The 22972-nt window shown below is 36.6% G+C and overlaps 2 protein-coding genes across 2 annotated transcripts; one reads left to right on the top strand and one right to left on the bottom strand.

Annotated features, from left to right (window-relative positions):
- The first annotated feature begins 1585 nt into the window (after nucleotides 1-1585).
- Nucleotides 1586-6019, top strand: LOC126712435 (protein kinase STUNTED-like). The gene is made up of 10 exons (XM_050411763.1): nucleotides 1586-2054; nucleotides 2154-2194; nucleotides 2291-2409; nucleotides 2492-2583; nucleotides 2656-3603; nucleotides 3701-3949; nucleotides 4037-4197; nucleotides 4608-4835; nucleotides 4931-5080; nucleotides 5476-6019. The coding sequence occupies exons 1-10, from the start codon at nucleotides 1892-1894 to the stop codon at nucleotides 5731-5733; spliced, it is 2409 nt and encodes an 802-aa protein (XP_050267720.1). The 5' UTR covers nucleotides 1586-1891; the 3' UTR covers nucleotides 5734-6019.
- Nucleotides 6020-6247: 228 nt separating this feature from the next.
- On the bottom strand, nucleotides 6248-9939 carry LOC126712436 (uncharacterized). Its single transcript, XM_050411764.1, has 3 exons — nucleotides 9668-9939; nucleotides 7556-7925; nucleotides 6248-7431 (listed from the first exon to the last, which is right to left on the bottom strand). The coding sequence occupies exons 1-3, from the start codon at nucleotides 9737-9739 to the stop codon at nucleotides 6461-6463; spliced, it is 1413 nt and encodes a 470-aa protein (XP_050267721.1). The 5' UTR covers nucleotides 9740-9939; the 3' UTR covers nucleotides 6248-6460.
- Nucleotides 9940-22972: the final 13033 nt, after the last annotated feature.

Here is a 22972-nt window from a genome sequence, read left to right on the forward strand (position 1 = left end):
ATGATTTGGCGCAAATCTAAGAAGGGAGAAAGTGTGGGGTTGGAAGATCAAAGTTTGAACAACCTCAATGTTTTGAATCACTCATGAGTCATGTCGTACTTAAATCGAATTGAATTGATTAGTTTGTTGATGTTCATTTATTAATTATTTGTGGCAAGGTGAAGAAGTGGTTGCCTTTTAGGCTGCCGCTTTGGGCAATCTTTAATAAAAATAAGGTCAGGGAATGGGATGTTCATCTGTGTGTTTGCCTGGTTGGGTTTCAAAGACATTCTTACATTGCATTGACAGGGTTTCTCCAAAATAAAAATTGTCACTATATCACAAGGTTTGAAAAGCTCAAAAGGACAAGGTCGATGGTGGTGATAACAATTATTAAAAAAATAAGAGAAAAGTTAATGAATGCCCTAAAGGCATATGTTAGTGATCCATTTTAGGAACATTTTTATGAGAAAAGAAAAAAGAAAAAAACTGTTAATGTTTTGATAGCACTTTCAATTTCTTATAAAAGTTGTTTAAAAACTTTTCTAAAATGGTTTATTAACAATTGTCTGGCACCCATTAACATGACCCAAAATATAAAAACAAAACAAATCACCGATTACCACTACCAATTCGAGTCATGGTTGTCATGGCGGTGGTAGTGTAGTTTTTATGAACATCCCTACCCATCTATATATATATATATATATATATATATATATATATAATAAGAGAAGTTGAGAAAAACTCAAATTAGAATTCCAATTTTGCGCTATGTGTCCTAAATTATTTATTCTTAAAGAGTTTTATTTCTTAATTTTAGAATCAAACGTGAGACCACATCATAAATATTCATTTAAGTGAGTTATTAAGTAGAAAAATCAAAGAGTCTAGAATAAATGAATCATAAAAAAAAATTAAAAAAAAAAGTGTTTCACAATAATTTTAATGGACATTTTACATTTTATACCTAATAATATCCTTACAAAATTTTTGAAAGAGTTAACAAAATATAAAAATGATTATCAACAGTATTTAAATTATATATATATATATGAATTATATTGTGCATCTTATTATATATTTTTAAATGTATTAATACATATGTATGAGGTTACAAACTAATTAAGAGTAATGATTGTCCCACACTGTCTACCGCATAGATTTTAATTAAAATTATGATATCATGTTTTCAAAACTTGTTTCACTATTTCACAATTAAAAGTTAAAACTAAATTCGCATTTTAAAACACGATTTCAAAGGCGGTAGGCAATTAGATATATGCAACAATAATTAACCTTCCATAAATATCTTGATTACCTCTGCGCTTCGCCGCATGGTTACCAACTATTGGCTTATAAAAAGTATGTCTGCCTCGGACCACTTGAATATCTTCTCACATAACATTCTCTTCACGTTTCTTGACTCCATTTCTTAGCCATCTTGGAAGAACGTTGACTTCACCAAAATTAGTTGTACTCAAACGTCTGCTTGATGGCCACTCAATATTTAAAAAGAAAGTAATTTGGCGAGTTAGATAGAATTCCTCAGTCAAATATTCAAACTAAGGAAATGTACCAATTACCAAAGTTGAAAAACATTCAAACTAAGGAAAGCAACATCCGTGTAGCCTACAATCTATCTTCCACATTGTTTTCTTTTTCTTTTTCTTCTTCTAAATGATATACAGAACTTTTTTGTGATTTGTTTATAATTTTGTACAAGTCACTTCCAATTGCAACTTTTCTTCCTTGTATTATTTTCAAAGCGAATTCATGAATGGAACAGTAGAGGTAGGCGCTAGTATCATATAGTTCTTGAATTGTGACATGCATAAACTTTAAGGGGTTACTTATCCCCCGTAGAATACTGCGAAGTCAACAAATTAATAAGGGTTTGATCAAAGTAGAAATGATGATAAAGAAGAAAAATAAAGCAAGAAAATGGGACAGAAAGAAGCAGTTCTTATGTGGAAATTTAATGAACAACCATGGTGTTGAATGTTTAAGCTCTGCACTAGTACAACCTGCAAAACTAGCACGCTATTTGGTTGTGAATTATGATCTTTTACCAGGTATTATTTGCATATCTATCTTACACCAAAAGCTTATTAACTGAGTTGGTTTTTTTTTTTTTTTTTTTGAATTACTACAACTAACACTCTACTTTCTAGATCATCTGAAATTTTGCAAAGGCTTTGATACAGCTAAAAAGGTTTGGCTTTCTCATCAGTTTGTCATGCTTCTTCTTCATCTTCTTTTTCTGAAAAGAAAAATACATATATAAATTCAAACACTACTTGAATTTCAGATTAATTTCGATGGTGCAAGAACACAAAAAAGTTCATCTAAAAACGTTTTAAAGAGGGTGAGAAAGCACTCTGCGGCTAAGACAGTGATTTTGAGAACAAAACGAGAAAGTGCTTCCCTGTAAGTTGACCTATAAACTCTCAAACATTGAAGTATATTGTGAATTTTGTTCCTAAGTCCTAACTATGCGTTGTGTATTTAGGAGCTGGGTTTCGTATGCCAAATATTGCGCCAATCTGGCAGTCCACAGGGGAAAGCCTATGTTTGAAAGGCCTTCTGTTGACCAACCAAGAGGTTTGAACTATATTCATATGAAAAACTCCTTTGATTGTATGAAAAAGAATCTGAACTCTCTCAGTTTTGCAGGTTTGGAGTCAGATTTGAGGCCTGATTTTTATTTCAGTGAAAGCCATGGTACCTTAAGACGTGCAGGTGCACCAGCAATTGTAAAAGCTAAATCTCATGCATTTCGGAAATCTGAATTCGTAATAAGAGATGGTAACGGGGCCTCCAAAATCAGCAATTCTAGCCTTAATCATCATTACAAGAAGGAAGCTAATTTGAGCTTACCTCTTCTCCCAATGAAGTTACCAGAATCAACACTTGGTTGGCCACTTCTCAAGAAAACTGTACCCATGAGTCACAAAGCTCTGAGAAAATCTCAAGCTAGGAAGATGTCTGTAGTTCAATGGGCAATGAACCTACCTCATCGATCCATGCCTTTAAGTTTGCAGGACCAGGTTGGTTTGCATTTAAGTAAAACCGATATGTCTTTTGATAGAAAGGCTATCAAATATTCCTATAAGGAGAGAGAGAATGAGGAAGGAACTAGGCCCCAATTGATTCAGGCCTCTGAATTTGAAACAGTTCATGGTAGCAAAAGAACAGAAGAGAACTTTGGACTTGTTTGTGAAAACAAAATGGAGGTCCCTTCAAGTTCAGCTTCTGTCCATATAAAAGAACCTCCACAATCAAAGCCTGGTTGGCCTCTTCTTCGGATTGCAGCTTCTGCAAATGTAAATTCTTCTAGAGATTTTAAAGCTAGAAAAATGTCTGTTGTTCAATGGGTAATGAGCCTGCCTAAACGATCAATTTCAGTATCTCCACAAAAAAAGACTAGTTTTGTTTCTAATAAAACTGAAAGTCCTATTGAAAGAGAGAGTAGTTGTTCTTGGGATTTAAATAGTGAGAATGGTTCAACAGCATCAGGAAAGCTACTCAAGGAGTTGGAGCTTCTCATTAGAACAAACTTATCTGGCTATAGGTGGTTTAGCCACAAGGAGTTAAATAATGCTACTTCTCATTTCTCCTCAGGTTAAATCTTTTTTCCTCTTGGGCATATAAGGCTTTGTTGGTTGAGGCAAAATTCTTTCAACATAGTTCTCTATCTAAATATTTTGTTTTTTGACAGAAAATCTTATTGGAGAGGGAGGGTGTAGCAATGTATACAAAGGATATCTTCCCAGTGGCAGAACAGTGGCAGTAAAGATACTAAAATCATATAAGGAAGCTGGGAATGACTTCTACTCAGAAATGGATATCATCTCCACATTAAAGCACAAGCACATTACATCTCTTATTGGTGTATGTGTCGAAGATAGCTATCTTATCTCTGTCTATGACTTCTTTCCCTTAGGGAGTTTAGAGGAACGCTTACATGGTAATCTTCTATGACTTGCAAGGTAATTTGCTTCACTTAAGAAGTTCCATTAAAGTCACTTATGTGCATTTTGAATCTGCAATGCAGGTCAAAGTAACAGATCTGTATTGTCATGGGAAGTGAGGTTTAAAGTGGCAGTTGCAGTTGCAGAGGCTGTAAATTACCTGCACAATGAATGTTCTCGGCCAGTTATTCACAGAGATATAAAATCTTCAAACATTCTCCTCTCCAATGAGTTTCAGCCACAGGTATGCTTTCATTTGTATTGTTCTTTAAAGTACAACAACAACCGCAATCAGGTCTTGGTCCCAAAATTTTGAGATCAGCTATAGATCCTCAATAGACTTCAGGGTCGATCACATTTATTATTTTCCACCTTTCTTTTTTATGGAAGTAACTTCTATAAAAATTCCCGCTCTAAGCCACAAGAATTATATAGACTTTTCAGCTCTGTCCAAGTTCAGGAAGAAAAGATGTACTTCAAAATAGAAAGCTACTAGGAGCAATTTCACATTTTCACAAATTTTGATAAATGTAGAGATTAAAATCTTCAATCCAACTAACAAAGTTATAGGAATAGTTTTCTTAGTTGCTTTTGAGATGTCTATAAGTTCAACATTCATGCTGATGCAGGTTTAATTTAATTTCTTGAATGCAGTTATCTGATTTCGGGCTTGCTGTATGGGGACCCACAGATTCAACTCATGTGATTCATAGTGATGTGGTAGGGACTTTTGGATATATTTCTCCAGAATATTTCATGCGTGGAAGGGTCAGTGATAAGATAGATGTATACTCCTTTGGTGTGGTTCTTCTTGAGCTGTTATCAGGAAGAAGGCCAATTGGTTCTGAGACCCTGAAAGGACAAAAGAGTTTGGTCAAGTGGGTAAGAACTTTATTCTTTACGTACTTTCATCCATACTAGGGTTTTTTTTTTTTTTTTTTTCTCTATAGCTGTGTAATCAAATTGCATTCATCTAGGCAAAACCATTACTAGAGAGTGAGAATCTTAAAGCACTGTTGGATCCAAAGTTAAATGGGAACTTCGATGTTGATCAGATGCATAGAATGTTCTTGGCAGCAAGCCTATGTGTTCGCCAGTCAGCTCGGCGTCGTCCAAAAATAAGTCAGGTACTAAAATACAATTATATGGTTGTTAGAATTGATATTTTTTTTAAGGGTCAGAATGAAGTTACATGTAACTATTTCTTAATGTTACAACCCTAAACACGATTTCATACTAATTTTGTCAAAATGAAGATGAGATGACAATCAACACCATGTTGTTGGCTTCAAATGGCTAATTGAATTTCATTACTTCTGCTGTTACTTCAAAGCTTTGTCTCATTACTTTGGACATTAAGATTATTTTCCCTTAAAAGATTTCCTACAAGGTTGTTTTTCAAACGGACTTTTAAAGCTAGTAGCAAACATGTTGACCTTCGAGTTTTGTTTCAATTTGTTGAGGTTCTCTTTGATATTGATTGACATTTAACTAGCTGACACTTGTGTGGTCCCTGGTCCAGATACTAAAGCTATTAACAGGAGAGAAGGATGCGTATAATTGTGTCAGTTCCAATGTTATTGATTTCAAAGAAATAGAAAATCAAGATGATGATGACATTTTTCCAGAATTTTATTGCAACCAACAATACATGGGCTCCACTTTGCTTAAAACAGAATGCAACAGCGGCTCACTAAGCAGTAGTGATATGTCTATACATAGTGCAGAAAAGACCCGACACTTCATGTTGAAGGACTACTTGAAAGAACGGCAAGACTGATCATCATCATCATCAATGATTGATGCCATGAAACTTAGAAGTTCACAAATGGAGGAGAGCTCAGTACCATACATACTGTGTATAGAAAAGGAAGGTCCTATACTAAGCAATTATCATTGCCGGTGGAAGTTTAGTGTAAAGTGAGAGTGTTCTTGTTAATATTGTATTTTATTTGGCAAACCGAATGAGGGGTTTAAGTATCACAGGGAAGATGAGAGGGATTTTGCAGAATGCAGAGTTTCGGTATACATGTACACTCAAATTTATTATCACAGAGCTTTCCCTACATTTTGTTTTTTTGATGAATTCCCTACAATCAAGAGAGAGTGTGTGAGGAAGGCAAACAATTTCAGTTTTTTGTTTTTGAGAATCATTGAAGATTGCAATTAGAACAGTTATTATAATTTAAAACGTACATTCTTTCATCTGTTAATTTAAACATTGGTTTGGGTAGTCATTGAGGAGCTGAGCTGATGACAAAATTTTGACATTTTGGATGCACGCTACAAATATATTAAAGATTAATGGCTGTAACTGACTCATTCAAATTGAAAATTTGATACAATTTCCAATCCTCAACAATGGGGCTTACAAATTACAATGTGCTTTAGGTGCTCTTCGCAAAACTACTAAGCACCGTACATATTCTCAAAAATTTCTGGCTAGCGCTCACTGCTCAAAACAACTTTATGTACAAACCGCAAGTGTCAAAAAAAAATTCAAAAATTCAAAATGGAATTGTGTAAGGTAACGCATGTATTTCAGCCTCGGGTAAGTAATGGGCATGTGGCCACGAAGTGGGACATCTGCAACTCGAAACATCATTCCCAGCTTTCAATATTTTAGACCCATTTGTATCTGCCTGCTTCTTCCCAAGGAGCCAATCTTCATCACCAAAATCATCTCCCTGGTAATGAGGCGGAGGCAGAACCCAGTTCTCAAATAAAGTTTTATACGCTGATTCCTTCCTCTGAATCTTTTTTTCATGTGATGTTAGTTCAGTCCTCCTTGGCACTGTGCAGGGCACTTCTTTTTCTGGGTTTGGCGTTCTTTCAATCTTCATTGGCACAGGGGCCGGCACTACTTTTTCTGGGTTTGGCGTTCTTTCAATCTTCATTGGCACAGGGCCAGCCGTTGTCTCAATCTTCCTTGGCACAACTTTTTCTGGTTTTGGTTTTGTTTCAATCTTCTTTGGTACAGGGCCAGGCACTACTTTTTCTGGGTTTGGTGTTGTTTCAATCTTCCTTGGCAAAACTTTTTCTGGTTTTGGTTTTGTTTCAATCTTCATTGGCACAGGGCCAGGCACTACTTTTTCTGGGTTTGGTGTTGTTTCAATCTTCCTTGGCAAAACTTTTTCTGGTTTTGGTTTTGTTTCAATCTTCATTGGCACAGAGCCGGGCACTACTTTTTCTGGGTTTGGTGTTGTTTCAATCTTCCTTAGCACAGGGCCGGGCACTACCTTTTTTGGCCCATGAGTAAGCTCCTTGGCAAGTATATTTTTAGTTGAATTGATAGAACGGTCCTTTTCTTGACTCCGTACATCAACAATTCCATTCTTCTGTTGAGCAGGGGTAGATCCATTCTTCTGTTGAGCAGGAGAATCTACCCTTCCAGAAGTAGAGCACAGCTGCTTGTTGCTTCGCGATGCATCAAGTTCTTTGTGCTTTTTCAATGGCAACCGTAACCGAAGAATGGTTCCTGTTTGAATCAAAAAATTAAATGATATTTTAGTATATGCAAAAGACTTTTTTTTGTGTGCAGAAGTTAGAGAAATCCAACTGACAGTTGCATCCCCAAATGACAGGTTAAACTTAAAACTCACCATGACTGGAGATGTCACTAGATGGTGAGGTTTCCCTCTTCCTCTTGTTGCTTTTCTGAGTGCTGTCAGATAAGTAGCTAACATTTGGAGAACAGACTGCCTGCCCATGTTCTTCAGTAAGGCCACTTCTTTCCAGTTGCTCAGTCTCATCTTCAATTGGCTTTTGAAGATTGCCACCACATGACTCTGCTTTACTTTGCACTGATTGGTCATACTTCTTATCATTGAGCTTTATTGCTGTTTTGACATCACCAATATCGGAGAGTTTCTCATTCTCTTTCCGTGCTTTCCTTTTTTCCTTCTTTTCCTTCTTCTCCCTCTTCTTCTCTTTCTTAGATTCTGTTTTGTCCTTCTCCGTTTTATTTTGGAGCTATATACAGCACCAGAATAGCAATTTTAAAAACAGAGGGCTAGGAAGTAGGAACACCCAAAAGAGGCAAGCACAGCCAAGCTAATGAAATGGTTACATTTCAGTGCTAAATGAGAAATTCTTCTTTTTTTAATTTTCAAAAACACACAAGCACGGCATTAAATAAGTACCCATAGAGTACCATTCTTCAAGGTTACCATTCTCATTTGGAAAATGCAACACTTGGTAACAAGAAATCATATTTCTACTACTTGTGAACTCAACCATATTGTCAGGCAGTTGTTGACAAAAGGCATTTAATCAAAACCAAAGTCATGCAAACCTCCACTTCAAGACATGGTCAGAACCAATACAACATAAACTACACTATTTGGAATCAAATCATTAATCATACAGAAAATGCATTTACAACCCAAATGGTAAGGTCAAAAGATATAAAACCACTCTAAAGTTCAGTTAGTAACACAATATCTCTCAGGTGTAAAGTCGACATATAAACTACACATCACATCCTAACCAATCAAAAAATACCAGATCATTGTACATGTTAATTGCAGCTGTTCAGTATAATGTTTATCCAAAATCACAGGGTTTTCACAATGATCAGCATCATCATCACTTGGCTACACAGGATGGTAACATGTATATGAAGATACATGTGAGATGATTTAATGTGATTGGTTAAAAAGTAGACATGTTGACCTTATAACCTGAGAAGGTAGAGATTTGTGTTACAAACTAACTTCAGAGAGATTTTATGTTTTAAGACCCAACCACAATGAGGGTAAGATTTATTTTCCTCTTATAAAAACCCTATGACAATAACACCAAACACAAACAGGCATGAATAAACGATCAAGATCGAAAAATATGCACACATCAAGGCACTAATCAAATGGTAATAAGACCAAACAAATGAATGGGTAAGCCAAATGCTAAAGTACACCCTCTTTTCTTAGGAACTAACTCATCTACCGGATGGGATCGAGCATCTTTCCTCATATTCTCTCAAACTAACTCGTGAACAATCAAGTTTACTTTCCATTGAGAACTCCAATTCCAACCATAATAAACTGTAATCAAATCTGACAATCCAAAACACTCCTCCATGCCGCGAATTACATCACAATGGTTGTTCATTCATCGACTGACTTTCTCGTTTTCAATCCATACAAGGTAACCTTCATAGGACAACATATTCCTTTCTCTCATTCCCACTTTCGCCTTATAACACTCTCTCCTTAACCTTATTTGTATGGATATATACATGGGTTCTGGTCTTGTCTCCTCTCCTCAAATTGAACTTTACAGGATACAACTAAAAACTAAAACTACATAGACACCAAGATTTGTTTGTACAAACTCCAAAGATCAAATCCTCCAAACCCCACTTCTTGTAAGACCAAAAAACCTCAGTTAAATCATAAACCTAAATTCTATTGCCTTAAGCAAAACCCTAACCCTAAAAGTTCCTAGTATCCAAACCAACAAATACATAACTTGGTTACTGTCATTCTCCAACTAAAAAACCTTACACTTATACCCAAACACTCCTTAAAAAAAATACTAAATTAAAGAACTATTGAGCACAAATCTCATGATTCAAGATCAGATTTCGCAAAATCAAACATTCGTATAAATCTTTAATTTTTAATTTATTTATTTCTAATTTTTCAAAAACAATCAGAGAGAGAGAGCAGTAGTTGAGCATAAACGCAAAACCAAGATTTTGCTCAACAAACCTTAATCGATTCGATCAACACCGCCTCGTTCCTCACAAACCCTGGTGGTGGGTAAGGGTAACACCGAGACATCTTATTCGAATTTTTCGCAACAATCAATCCCCAAAAAAGATTTGAGCGGTAAATCGATTCGATATTTTTCTCGATCTAAACGTTAATCGGGTTTAGATCGAAGGAGATCTGAAACCCTAAAAGGAAGAGGAAGCTTCTCTCTCTCTCTCTCTCTCTAGGCGGCTCACCCAAGCAAGAGATGAAGAAATAGACGATTTACGCGTAATGTCCTTTCTAGGGTGAATAGAGGGGTCTTTATATAGAGCCAGATTCAGCGACTTCCGAGTCGGTTCCTATTTCCCATTATGCCCTTGGTGGAAATCTCCTAGATCTCTACTTTTTTGTGAGTTTGTTGCGGCCCTTTTTGGGTATTTTGTTTCTTACTCCTAATTCTACACGCAATGCGATAACCGACCCACGCCCAATGAGTCGCGTTTTTCGCACGCTCCAATGGGAATAGAGTGCTTAAATAAGTTGAAAATCGAGTGGGCCGCGGCCCAGTTGTTATGAGATTTTCCCGAACGAAATAAGCCACACAAAAAAGTGGGACCTGTCACTCATGCTTTTGCACTCCACCACTCGACCCCCGTGGTTCTTAGACCACTTTTACTTTTTTTTTTTTTTTTTTTTTTAATAGGACGTGGTTCTTAGACCACTTGATTGATAAATTTGGTTTGTGGAAATTTTGTTAATCAATTTTTGTCACCGAATATAAATGATTAAGGATCTATTTGGATACTGTTTATTTGTTAAAAATTAAAAATTTATTGTTGAAAATATTATAGTAAAATAATTTTAAAGATATGAATAATGTCATAGGACCTAAAAATGCATTAGTATGAGCGTTTTTGCGTTTTTGACTAGATCGTGAACAGTGCCATGAGACCTAGCCCAAAATGCAAACATTGGATTGCACGTTGAAAACGTGCGATCCAAACGCACGCTAAGTTGCAATTTCTTACTTGAAGTTTTAGGTAATTTTGATTTTATCCTTTTAAGTGCTTGCATAATATACAAATTATCACATTTTAACTACCAATTCTAAAATTCACTTACATCATATTATGTAAAATTGTGTGAAAATACATATATATTTTTTACTATAATCATCCAAAATGAATAGTGCTAGTGTAATTTTATTATTCATTTTGCATTTAGCTTTTTATTCTTTTTTTACATATTTTGATAATGAAAAAAGAGAATGGATGATGATTGTTATGTGTAAAAAAAAGAGAAACAATTACAAAAATCAAGAAAAATTTATATTTTAATGAAATATAGTGCAAGATATAAAATATGGTGTAGGGTATTCTGAAAAATAAGTATATAAAATAGAAAAAATAAATTTGTATGCCACAATAGACATAAATTTTATATGAACTAATGTGAATGCTCCAGTATTGCATATCATTTAGATACAAGTTCTTCGTCCATGCATTGTGATGAGGTGTCCATTTCATTTTACTATCATTATGAACAAATATCATCCATATTACATAGTGGACAGCTCAACCATTAGGACATTTAGGCAATGGCCTAAGGCTCCCAAACGGAACAAGGCCCCCTAAAATATAACATACTATATTTCATTGTCTTATAATATTGCACAAAAAAAAAAAACAAAAAAAATAGGGTCTTTCACTTAGGGGGAAAAACATATTTTATTAGCTAATAGAATGTTTTGTTTATCTAGCTTATGATATAAAAATTTTAATTAAGGCCCAAAAAATTAATAAATAAAAATCATTTTTTTAAATATTACACTCTTTTCGAATGTTCAACATTTTATTATTACATTTTACTATTTTTTCAATAGTTTAAGAACGTACAAATTTTCAATCTTCCAAAAATTGTATTATTCCTATTTCTCTTTATCAAAATTAATATTATAGTTAATAGTTTTCGAGGCAAATTTATTTTTGAAATCCCAAGGCAAATTTATTTCTGAAATCCATTATTTAATAATCAAAGTTCAACATTGCCAAAAGAGATAATGGTCATCTAAAATATTATATTTATTTTGATATTGATTGTTTCAATATTGTTAGAATTAAAAGTTTTAAAATGCGTCTTGTAGGGGTATTAGGCCCAAGAGTTCATTATCTATTAGTATATTCTTGTTATGAACCTCGTGATTCCTAATGGAGATTGATGGGAATTATAGGAAAATTGATGGAAATTGTAAGGAAATTGACTTAATTCGAGGTAGTCACCCTCCAGAGAGAAATAGAGAGATTAAAAGAGAGAGAGAGAGATGCACTAATGCACTAAGAAAATGGTTTATTCTTCATTGATATCTAATGTTGAATTACAATTATGTATTTATATGAGATTAGCTCTAATCTCATTGGTCCACATGGCTCAAGATAATTGGCTAATTAATTCAACATGTGCTCTATGAATTAGACCACATGTTAAATGAGCTACATGTGCTCACATCCTAACTAACTCATCCTAATCTCAACTAACTACCTAACTAAAGGGATTACAACAATTATTTTATATTCCTAACATTTCCCTCCCCTTAAAAACACCTTGCCCACAAAGGTGTTGTTATTGAGTGACACCTTCATGAGGGGAAACCAACCACTAATCCAATACGCTAAAGCATCTTGACTGTTGAACTCATCAAATATTTCCAAACAATTAATCACAACCCATTAATAAACTGTAGCAGTCACATTGATTTTTTCGCCTTTGAGACTCGTTGGCCACACCATTAAATCCTCAAGATGGATTAAGCCTAGCAATGACAACAATCTTGGAATAACATGCTGCTGAAAAATGAACTCGGGGTAGTTACTAACACATGGCCATGACTGAATGATATAATTTTTGTCCTTTCTTTGAGAAGAACCTTCCCCTGCTACCTTGGTCTCATTGTAAAGTTGTCTAGGAGCACCATTTCTTGACATGTAGTACAAAAAGATAATCACATAATGCTTTGCGAGAAGTAATTTGCTTCCAAGGACACATTGGTATAGTTCACGAGGTTCACTGGGAAAAGACGTCACATATTGTTTCTTGCAAGAAGTGATTCTTTCTTGGAAATGAAGATCTGACAGTGTTGTTGCTAATAGCCTGACATTCCATTCTTCATCATCTAAACAATAAGTACGTAATGCTCTTGACTTTAAACATAATTTCTTATAAAAATTGTGATCAATTGGGCTGTGGAACCCATCATTTATCCCACAGTTGTCACCACCATTTGTTGGTGTGAAGGCTTTGGGATACATGTTGGCTTCCATAAGTGTAGCCAAGAGACCTTCTAGGAACATCAACTTGGGCTTGCCACCAAGAAATCGCCATGTAAGTGCGGAATTCTCAAACATAGAAGGGAATGTGACTCCATCTTGATGACAACCAAGGAAAAGAGAGACTTTGTCACTGTAGCCAAGTCCAAGATCAACCTTAAATCCATTTACTCCACATGAAGCTAAGCTAGTGTGAAGCTCATTATAGAATTTAGAGACCTTAGGATACACTATATCCAGGCTATGCACGGAGAGGCTGTCCAAGACCAAGTATGGTTGGTTGCAAAGTATTCTTGGGGACTGCACTGGACATGGGAAAGCATTGTGTTTTTCTAGTACTAATTCCTTTAAATCAAGAAACTCTTTAAGATCAGCCATATCTTCACTGTCAAGGGTAGTTTTTGTTGATTCAACAACCTGAAACTTGTCACTTGTTCCTTCAAAAAGCTGTAACTCCTCTTCCATCATATTCTCGAGATCTTCCTGCACTCTTGAAAGTTCTTCCTTCATGGCCATGTTTAATTCAGCCAAGGCCTTCATCTTCTTTGAAATATCCTTGACTTCTTCTAAGGCTTTGTTCAACATTTGCTGTATTTCTTTCAAAAGTTTTCTTTGATCACAATTGCTCGTCTCCGGATCAACGGCTCTGATACCACTTGTTACAAACCCAGTAGTTCCTAATGGAGATTGATGGGAATTATAGGAAAATGGACGGGAATTGTAGGGAAATTGACTTAATTCGAGGTAGTCATCCTCCATAAAGAAATAGAGAGATTAAAAGAGAGAGAGATGCACTAATGCACTAAGAAATTGGTTTATTCTTCATTGATATCTAATGTTGAATTACAATTATGTATTTATATGAGATTAGCTCTATTCTCATTGGTCCACATGGCTTAAGATAATTGGCTAATTAATTCAACATGTGCTCTATGAATTAGACCACATGTTAAATGAGCTACATGTGCCCAAATCTTAACTAACTCATCCTAATCCCAACTAACTACCTAATTAAAGGGATTACAACAATTATTTCATATTCCTAACAATATTGGGTTTGTGGCTCAAGCCGAGGACGAGGGCTTTATCGAAGAAGGGGAATCTTTGTCAGAAGAGACTATGTTGGTGAATAAAGAAGTCAATTTTGGTCATAATGGCTTAACAAGATGGTCCAAGGATAAATGTCTCCTCAGCTAACCAAAGTCGAGATCCGAAGAGGTAGTCTGTCGACCAAGGTAACATTCCAGGAAGTTCTGTTGGTGCAGATAAGCATTGCAGAGGCATCAGACAGGGAGGAGTCCTAAAATATTTAAAAAGAAAGCTACTGTCTCTGCATTAAATGCACTGCAGCTAACTCTTTGGCTGCATTAATGTGGAGGTGATACCTGAACAGTAGATTTCAGTATTACAGCTACTACGTGGAGATTTATGGGAGGTGCTGATAGGACAAGTATCAACACCAACTATCTGGCATGCACGTGGAGCGAAAAGATGAAAGGGGAAGAGAGTATAAAAGAAAGAGAGAGCACTGAAAGAAGGGATCGAGAAACTAAGAGAAAATTATTGTAGTATCAAAAACTGACTTTGTAATCAAACCTAAAAGAAATATATAAGAACAGATATCCTCAGACTTTGTCGAGGACAATTTTCTTCATCAAAAACCTGTCTGTTTACATCTTCTTGTCATTTGAATCTACTTTTGTGTTTGTCTAATTCATTAGAACCTAGTTTTCCAACACATTCTCTACAAATTCATTGTTTTGGGCTTTTTGGGTCTAAGTTCATCTATTTGTTGGGCTAGGGACTCAAATCTGGTCCTTACACATTTTATAAGTATATGAAAATAGTCCAATTAATGTCTCAAATTATATAAAAATGTTGGATTTTTTTCCCTAATACATGTATTGCTTATAAAATATTAAGTAATAATACATTTTACATTTGAGCCTAGTCCCAAAATATGTTCCCTAGACTATGCCATATTTTTTGCAAATCGTGAATTTGAACTAGGTTTTAAAAGAATGCGTCTGAAATTGAATTGAGGTATTCTATAGAAATGACGTAGTTTAGAATTTACAAAATTTTAAAGCTTTTATTTTATATTTAAAATACTTTATACATATGAAAAATCTTCATAGAAATGTGGTCATATTTTGCTTGAAATGCATTTAACATCCCAATAACATGATTAATATTTCATGATTTTGGCATTTTAGTGTAGTGATATACTCAAAAAAAAAAAAACCAATTTAATCTATGCTAAAGTTGTTTAAAAAACATGTATCAAATTGATGCATTTTGCAAATAAGAGTTCAACGAGTATCACAAAATATCTCATTTTAAATTGTCGTCTCAGGCCACAAAATGTGTTAAGTCGGCCCGCTAGAATTCAAACCATTACTCTTCATGTTTTGTATCTTATTCATCCTTGTATCATTTCTTAGTTAATATTCCAACCTATACAGTTGATTTGATAAGAGAAGTGAATACATTAGTAAGAGAATGAGTAGTTGTAAATCATGTCATGGTTACTTCTTTGTCTTAGGGTCCGTTTGGATTGAGCTTATTTTTATTGAAACTGAAAACTGAAACTGAAAACACTGTAGCAAAATAATTTTTAAATGTGTGAATAGTACTGTAGGACCCATTTTTAATGAAAAAGTTGCTGAAAAGTGGAATTTGTGGGTCCGTGAACAGTGCATGAATGCACTGTTCACTGTGCAAAAGTCAACAAATGCGGGCTGAACCAAAAAAAAAAAAAGAGAAAACCTCATAACCAAACGCAGACGCCAGGAAACGGACAATCCAAACGGGCACTAAATATAAGACTCAGGTCTGGTGCATCTTGTCCAACCGTTGCCGACTACGACTTTCCCCTAAATAAGGGAAGGGCATAAAGCCCGCCATTTTGGATTGTCTAGGAGAAAAAGCAGTATTCCTAACTTTTACGAAATGAGACTGATAAAAAATATAATTGTGTGAGATAAAAACAATGAAGAAACATGAATAATGCATTAAAGTTAAACCATTCTATGAAAAGTCAAGAGAAGTGGAGAGAAAAAGAGTTCTGTTATGCTGTCATGTTCACCTAGGCTTTAATATACTACTACTATTAAACTCCAGTTATTACACAACTATTCACCTCTTCAGTCACTATGAATGAATCTTGTGTTAGATAAGTTTCAAATTTCCTTTAGCCTGAACAAAGAAAATAATTGTTTTAGTCATGGTTAAGGACATATGTTGACTAAACTTGATTTTTTTTTTTTTTTTAGAGAGGACTAAACTTGATTGGTTGCACTTTCTCAACTATTTCGATCCTATGGAAGCGGCTTAACGTGGCATAATTCGTCAAAAACCAAACAATAAACAATAGTGCTTTTTTGGGGCTAAAAATGGTAAACTGAAACTTTAGCAACAAAGAGCAGAAGTTACAAGTCTCATGAAAAATGGTGCACAATTCATTTCGCGAATCCTCAGATTTTGCAAGTGACCCAAACCCACATAATGAAGTCCATATATCGGGTCCATGGAAAGCCTAAATAAGCCCTATCATAACTTCTAAACCATGCTTTAAACAATACAATATATTACAAAATATGTATAGTGGGCACACAAATAATCAAGCCTTGTTTTGCATCGGACTTGTAGGATCTTCACAAAAATGATTGTTTAATGACTTTTCCTATTATTTCCCCCATACTCCACTTCTAAAACAATATGTTCACTTCTTAAAACATCTCATATACATAAGCGGGAATGGCAGAAGGGGTCCAATTTATCCGATAGTTTTTTTTTTTTTTTTTTAATTTTTTATTTATTTTGAGAAAGAATCCGATAGTATTATAAATGTAAATAACAATTTAGTAAAGAAAAATGACATGGTTTACCAAGAGTTTGTAGACACCTCCTAACATTTTTAACAAATATATTTAGGGTTCAAATCCTCCCCAATTATCAAATTATATATATAATCCACACTAAAGAATATGTTGCATTCCAACATATCCACCAATGAAATTAAATCAAAACTTATGTTAGGGCTATTGTAAGGACCAGATTTGAGTCCTTAACCCAAAGGATAAATGAACTTAGGCTCAAAAAACCCAATACAATGAATTTATAAATAGTGGGTTGGAAAACTGGGCTTTAATGAATCAGATAATAGGTAAAGTGGATTCAAATGACAAGAAAATGAAGATTGACTAATTTAATCTTAAGAAAATTGTCATCGGTACAGTGCGAGGAGATCAGTTTTTATATATTGATTCTCAAATTGGATTACAAGTTCAATTTTTTATTGCTACAATGTTTATCTTTTTATTTCTCAATTCCTTTTTCCTCAGGGGTCTCTTACATTATATATCTCCCTTTGAATGATCTTGGCCCTCCACTTGTCGATCATTCAAGCCACTACTTGAGTGTTTGTCCCATCAGACACCCTTACAGGCCCTCTGTGAGTTGGGGTAACCAAGATGACACTGTTCAGGGATCTTCCCTACATAAATGCGGCTAGAGAGTTAGCTGCAGAGCATTCAATGCGGTGGTAGCAGCTTTTTCTTAGATATTTCTTGGCTCCCATTTGTACTGTACGTTTGCAGTGCATATCCTTATCAATAGAACTTCTTGGAACGTCATTCTGAATGATAGAACACACTTTCTGAACCCTTCTTCATTTAGCTGAGGAGATACTCTTCCTTGACCTACCTCTCCCAATCTTTACAGTTATAGCTTGCTCATGAAGTTCAAAGTCTTGCTTTTTCCTCACTATTGATCTATTCTTAGACCACTGTGCCTCCTCAGACAAGCCCAAGGCCCAATATATATTTGGGCTTGCGTCCCCACAGGTATTGTAAGGATAAGGGCACAGGATCGTATATTGGGCCTTGAGCTTTTTTTGAGGACACTGAGTGGTCCGAAAAGGAACAAATAGTTATTAGGGGTTCCAATTTGAAGTCTCATGAGTAAAAAACGAATGGAAGGAGGTCCGAGGAGGAACTCCTCCTCAGATATGATGAATGCAACTCAAATATCTATTTCAGTAATTAGAATGACCCTTCAGGAAGCTCCAATGATAGGGACGTGCCTCATGAATATACGAGAAGGAAGGAAACCCAAAAATATTCAAGGAAAAGCTACCATCACATTAAATGCACTGCAGCTACTTTTCTGGTTGTATTTATGTGGAAAAGACCTTTGAACAATATTGTCTTGACTATCACAACTCACAGAAAGTCAAAGAGGGTGTCTGGTGGGACAGATACTCAAGTAAGGGATCAAATAATTAACAAGTGTAGGATCAAGATGGTCCGAAAGGAGCTATATAATATTAGAGATCTTCTTTTTTTTGTTTTTTTTTTGGTAAATTGGAATTGAATTAAAAAAAACTACACAGCAAAGGAAGGGGCAGGACACAGCCTGTTTACATGGACACCGTTGGCATCATCCTCCAAAAGACTAAGTAAGTCCACAGGCGAACTATGAAAAACAATAAAATCACCTTCAATATAGGTACCTACTTTAGCTAGGAAATCTGCACATCTATTAGCCTCTCTATAAACATGTCTACAACGAGTTTGGGGAATCCGGCTAATCATGTATTTGCAATCCTCCATAATAGAAGAGACAATAGAGTTTGAGTAGTCTTGTGAATTCAAGGCATCCACAAAGGTTTTCGAATCCAAATCAATAAGCACAACTTAGGCTTGGTTTTGTAAGCAAAGGTGAAGCCCATCACGAAGAGCCTATAATTCTACCTAGAAGCTAGAAGTTTTCCCAATCTTTCTTGCAAAACCCGTGACCCACTCACCATTGGTATCTCTAATCAAACCTCCTCCTCCAGCTACCCCAAAGTTTCCTGCAACCGAACCATCTGTGTTCAAAGTTACCCAACCATACCCCGGTTTTTCCCATTTGACACTCTTCAAAACCAGCCTTTTCTCTAAAGAAATGTTTGCACAGAAATGATACTCTGCAGCACGGTCAACAATTTCCTTTGCCAAATTTGGATTCTGGTTTTTGTTATTAAAAAGGAGCTGATTCCTACCTTTCCAAAGAAGCCAAATTCCAAAGAGAAAAACAAGGTTCCAAGGGATCTGACCTGTTGTATATTGCTAACCGGAAGTAGCATTGGTATTCAACCAGTCATGCAGATTCTGGTTAAAGAAAGGAGGATCTGATGTCCGCCTCCCTAGCTGAACCCAAACACTCTTACTCAAAGGACAATCACGCAAAGCATGTAAAATAGACTCCGCCTCACTATGACAACGGAAACAGTTAGGATTGACTTGCATTCCTCTAGCCAAAAGGCATTGATTGACCCCTATGCTGTGATGCATACACTTCCACACGAAAGCTTGAATTCTTGGCAAGATTTTCAACTTCCAAATCCAGCAGCCTTTAAAGGGAATAACCCTCATGGGTTCAAAGGCTAACCCATAAGCGCTTTTAAGATCAAAGGCACCTTTGGGAGACCACTTCCAGAACAATCTATCTTCCAACCTACTAGAGAGGGGAATGGGAGTGGCTTTAAGCTCACAAATGATCTCCTCCGGGAGTTCCATTTGAAGAACATACCAATTCCAGCTACCTGTGTAATCTGCCACATCTTTGATTTCAGCTTAGTTGATTCCATAGTCAAAGGCCCTTGAATGATATTTCTCAAGGGAACAAGGTTAGACCAATTATCATACCAAAAAGCCATCTTGCTTTCGAAACCTGGTAGCCATTTGGTCCCTTTCCTAAAGGTTTCCTCCCCTTTCACCAACCCTTTCCAAGTTCTAGAGCTAGGAAGCTTATCCACATTTCTTGAATTTAGCCTCTGGTGATTACAGTACTTCAGCCTTAACACCTTCGCCCATGGGGCCTTGTCCTCCGTGTGAAATCTCCAATTTAGCTTGGCTAGGAGTGCTGTATTCCTACCTTTAGCTATTTGCAAACCCAAACCCCCTTCTTCTTTGGGTTTAGTTATCTTATTTCAGCCCACCCAATGCATTTTCCTCTTGTTTTCAACTGAACCCCACAGGAAATTTTTGTTCACCCTGTCAATACCATCCAAAACCTTGTTAGGCAACAAGTTACTTTGCATGACATATGCCAGAATAGCTGATGAAGAAGCTTGAATCAACACTTTCTTCCCTGCCATAGATAAAAGACTAGCTTTCCAACCCGCAAGCTTGTTCTTGACTCTATCCAACACAAACCCAAAATCCCGATCTCCACGATGTTTAATAGGAAAGCCTAAATACTTCCCCAAGCACTCTGTCTGAAGGAAACCAAGAATGTCACTAAAAGCTTCCTTATCATCTTGATCTACATTCAGGGAGAAATAGACCCTGGATTTAGCTTCACTCACTGTTTGCCCAGAGAGATTGCAAAAAGTATCAAGAACCTCCCTTATAGCAACACAATTCTCTACATTGGCTTTAGCAAAGAGAACTAAATCATCGGCGAAGAAGAGGTGGGAAAAAGCTGGTCCACTCCTCGAGGCTTTAACCGGGCACCAAACTTTAGCCTCACATTTTTCTTGGATGAGCTGACCTAACAACTCCATACATAATATAAAGATGTACGGGGATAGGGGATCTCCTTGCCTTATGCCTCTCGAATGCCGGAAAGGTTCAAGGCTCCCCCCATTAAACAAAAGAGAAGTTGACACTGATGATATGCAGCTCATGATGAGCTCAGAGAGGTTTTCAGGAAAATTAAACCTACTCAACATACCCTTAATGAAGCTCCATTCAAGTTTGTCGTACGCCTTCTCTAAATCAATCTTTAGTGCCATATAACCACAATTACCCCTAGCTTTTCCCATAGTGTGAATAATCTCCTGAACAATGATCGCATTATTCACCCCATACGCCCTGGAACAAACGCTGCCTGACAAGGAGAGATGAGTTGGTCTAGAAAAGGTCTAATTCTACCCACTATGATCTTGGAAACTATCTTGTACACAGCATTACAAAGACTTATAGGCCGATAGTTACCAATAGTCTCTGGACCCTGAATTTTCGAAATGAGAACAATGTTGGTTTTGTTAAGATAGTCTGGAATTTTTTTCTCCCTGAACACCGAAGCTACCTCTTCTCTGACCGATCCCCCCACAGTGAGCCAAAACCTTTGGAAGAAACCCGCATGAAGACCATCAGGCCCAGGAGCTTTAAAAGCTTTTAGAGACCAAAGGGCATTACAAATTTCCTCATCTGAACCCATATGCCTTATACTATCCCTCTCTTCATTAGACAGCTTGGTTTGCCAGTGTTGGTTGTGACTTATTTCCCAGGTTGCTGCCTCCTGGGAAGTAGTATAAAGCTTCAAAAACCCTTCTCTGATATGGTTGGCCACTTCCCTTTCTTCAGACAGCCATTCCCCCACCTCATTCTTAATTCTAGAAATATAGTTTCTTTTCCTACGAGCAAGCGTAGAGACATGGTAAAAGGAAGTTTTCTATCCCCTAAAATCATCCAGTTAATTCTGGATTTAAGGGCCTACAAATCCCTTTCTTGCTCTAGGATTACCTCCAGCTCCTTCAAAAGTTGATTTTCCAGCAAGACTAAAGAGGATGACGGCTGGTTGGCCATAGCCTTTTGCACCCCATTCAAACGAGCCATGATTCTCTTTTTTTTTTTTTTTATGAAAGATATTGCCAAAGTGATTCTTATTCCACATGTTGGCTTGAGTTGCGAAGATATCTAGCTTCCCTAAGGTTTCTAGGATGTCTCCACGCCTGATTTACAACAGATGGAAAGGAAGGGTCGGACAACCAAAATGATTGGAATTTGAAAGGCCTATTCATCTGCATGGGTCTACAGGGATTGGTTTCCATCAGCACGGGCCAGTGATCCGAGTGGCACCTAGTTAAATGTGTCACTTTTGCATCCGGATACAATAGACACCAGCTGGGGTTCATGAAGAACCTATCTATCCTTTCTTGAATAAGGCTACTAATCTCCCTTCTATTAGTCCAGGTGAACTTTGGACCATTGAAACCCATATCCACCATGTTACAATTATCTAGACATTCTTTGAAAAGCAATGATCTATTGATACTCACCGACCTACCCCCAAACTTATCCTCATCAGCAAGAGGTTCATTAAAATCCCCAGCTATAATCCAGGGTTTATTATGAAGGTCAGCAGTTTTAGACAAATTTTCCCACAAAAATTGCCTTTCAGTGTATCTAGGACTAGCATAAACAACAGAAAAAATCCAAGACAGGTTATAAGGGAGTACCTTCACTTCGACGTGAATCTCCTGCTCCGTGGTAGCGAACTGAATCACCTCCACCCTGTCTGAATTCCACAGAAGCCAAATGCCCCCAGAAAAACCAATCGTCTCCGTGTGAATAGCACCATCAAAAGGAAGCCGGCCAATAATCTCCCTGGCTCTAACTCCCCCAATACGTGTTTCCAAGACCACCAAAATATCAGGATTATGGTTCCTAGCTAACTCCCTAACATGACTCTGAAAATTGGGCTTCAGAGCACCCCTACAGTTCTAGACTACAATATTCATAATTGGATGATAAAAGGGGGAAGAAACACTCAACAGGAATGACCAGAAGCTCTACTGCCTTCCTCAAGCTCCATCCTATCATCACCAATGTTACCAGCAATTACCTGAACTTCCCCTTCCTTTAAGGCCGAACCAGAGTAAGCTCCAGCACTTCCAAACTCAGCTCCTTCGCCGTGGCCTTGGTGCTGGTTTCTAGAGGTGTTTTGGACATATTTAAAACCTTGGTGAAGCGCCAAGTCCCCCTTAATCTTAGTGCCCTTTTCTCCTTGGGCAGAAGAATCAAACTCCTCCAAGCCCAACATACTCCCACTTCCATCACCATAAGGTTGATCAGTGACCATACTTTCACCTCCATAACCATGTCGTTGAGCAGTGACATCCATGGTGGGTTCGTCCTCTTTGTATTGGTCGCCGGCAGCTAGGACCTCACCTTGCTCAACACGCCGGTCTGCTTCAAGATCGCCATAACCCGAGCATCAAGAA

This window comes from Quercus robur, chromosome 2 (genome assembly GCF_932294415.1).
Source record: "Quercus robur chromosome 2, dhQueRobu3.1, whole genome shotgun sequence".
Classification (NCBI taxonomy): domain Eukaryota; kingdom Viridiplantae; phylum Streptophyta; class Magnoliopsida; order Fagales; family Fagaceae; genus Quercus; species Quercus robur.

What these genes read in the sequence shown, in the direction of transcription:
- LOC126712436 (XM_050411764.1), bottom strand. Translation starts at nt 9,739, where the DNA reads ATGTCTCGGTGTTACCCTTACCCACCACCAGGGTTTGTGAGGAACGAG. An exon ending in TGTTGATCGAATCGATTAAG is followed by an intron (nt 7,926 to 9,667) that starts GTTTGTTGAGCA and finishes TGCTGTATATAG; the next exon opens with CTCCAAAATAAAACGGAGAA. An exon ending in TAGTGACATCTCCAGTCATG is followed by an intron (nt 7,432 to 7,555) that starts GTGAGTTTTAAG and finishes TGATTCAAACAG; the next exon opens with GAACCATTCTTCGGTTACGG.
- LOC126712435 (XM_050411763.1), top strand. Translation starts at nt 1,892, where the DNA reads ATGATGATAAAGAAGAAAAATAAAGCAAGAAAATGGGACAGAAAGAAG. An exon ending in TTTAGAGGAACGCTTACATG is followed by an intron (nt 3,950 to 4,036) that starts GTAATCTTCTAT and finishes TCTGCAATGCAG; the next exon opens with GTCAAAGTAACAGATCTGTA. An exon ending in AAAAGAGTTTGGTCAAGTGG is followed by an intron (nt 4,836 to 4,930) that starts GTAAGAACTTTA and finishes GCATTCATCTAG; the next exon opens with GCAAAACCATTACTAGAGAG.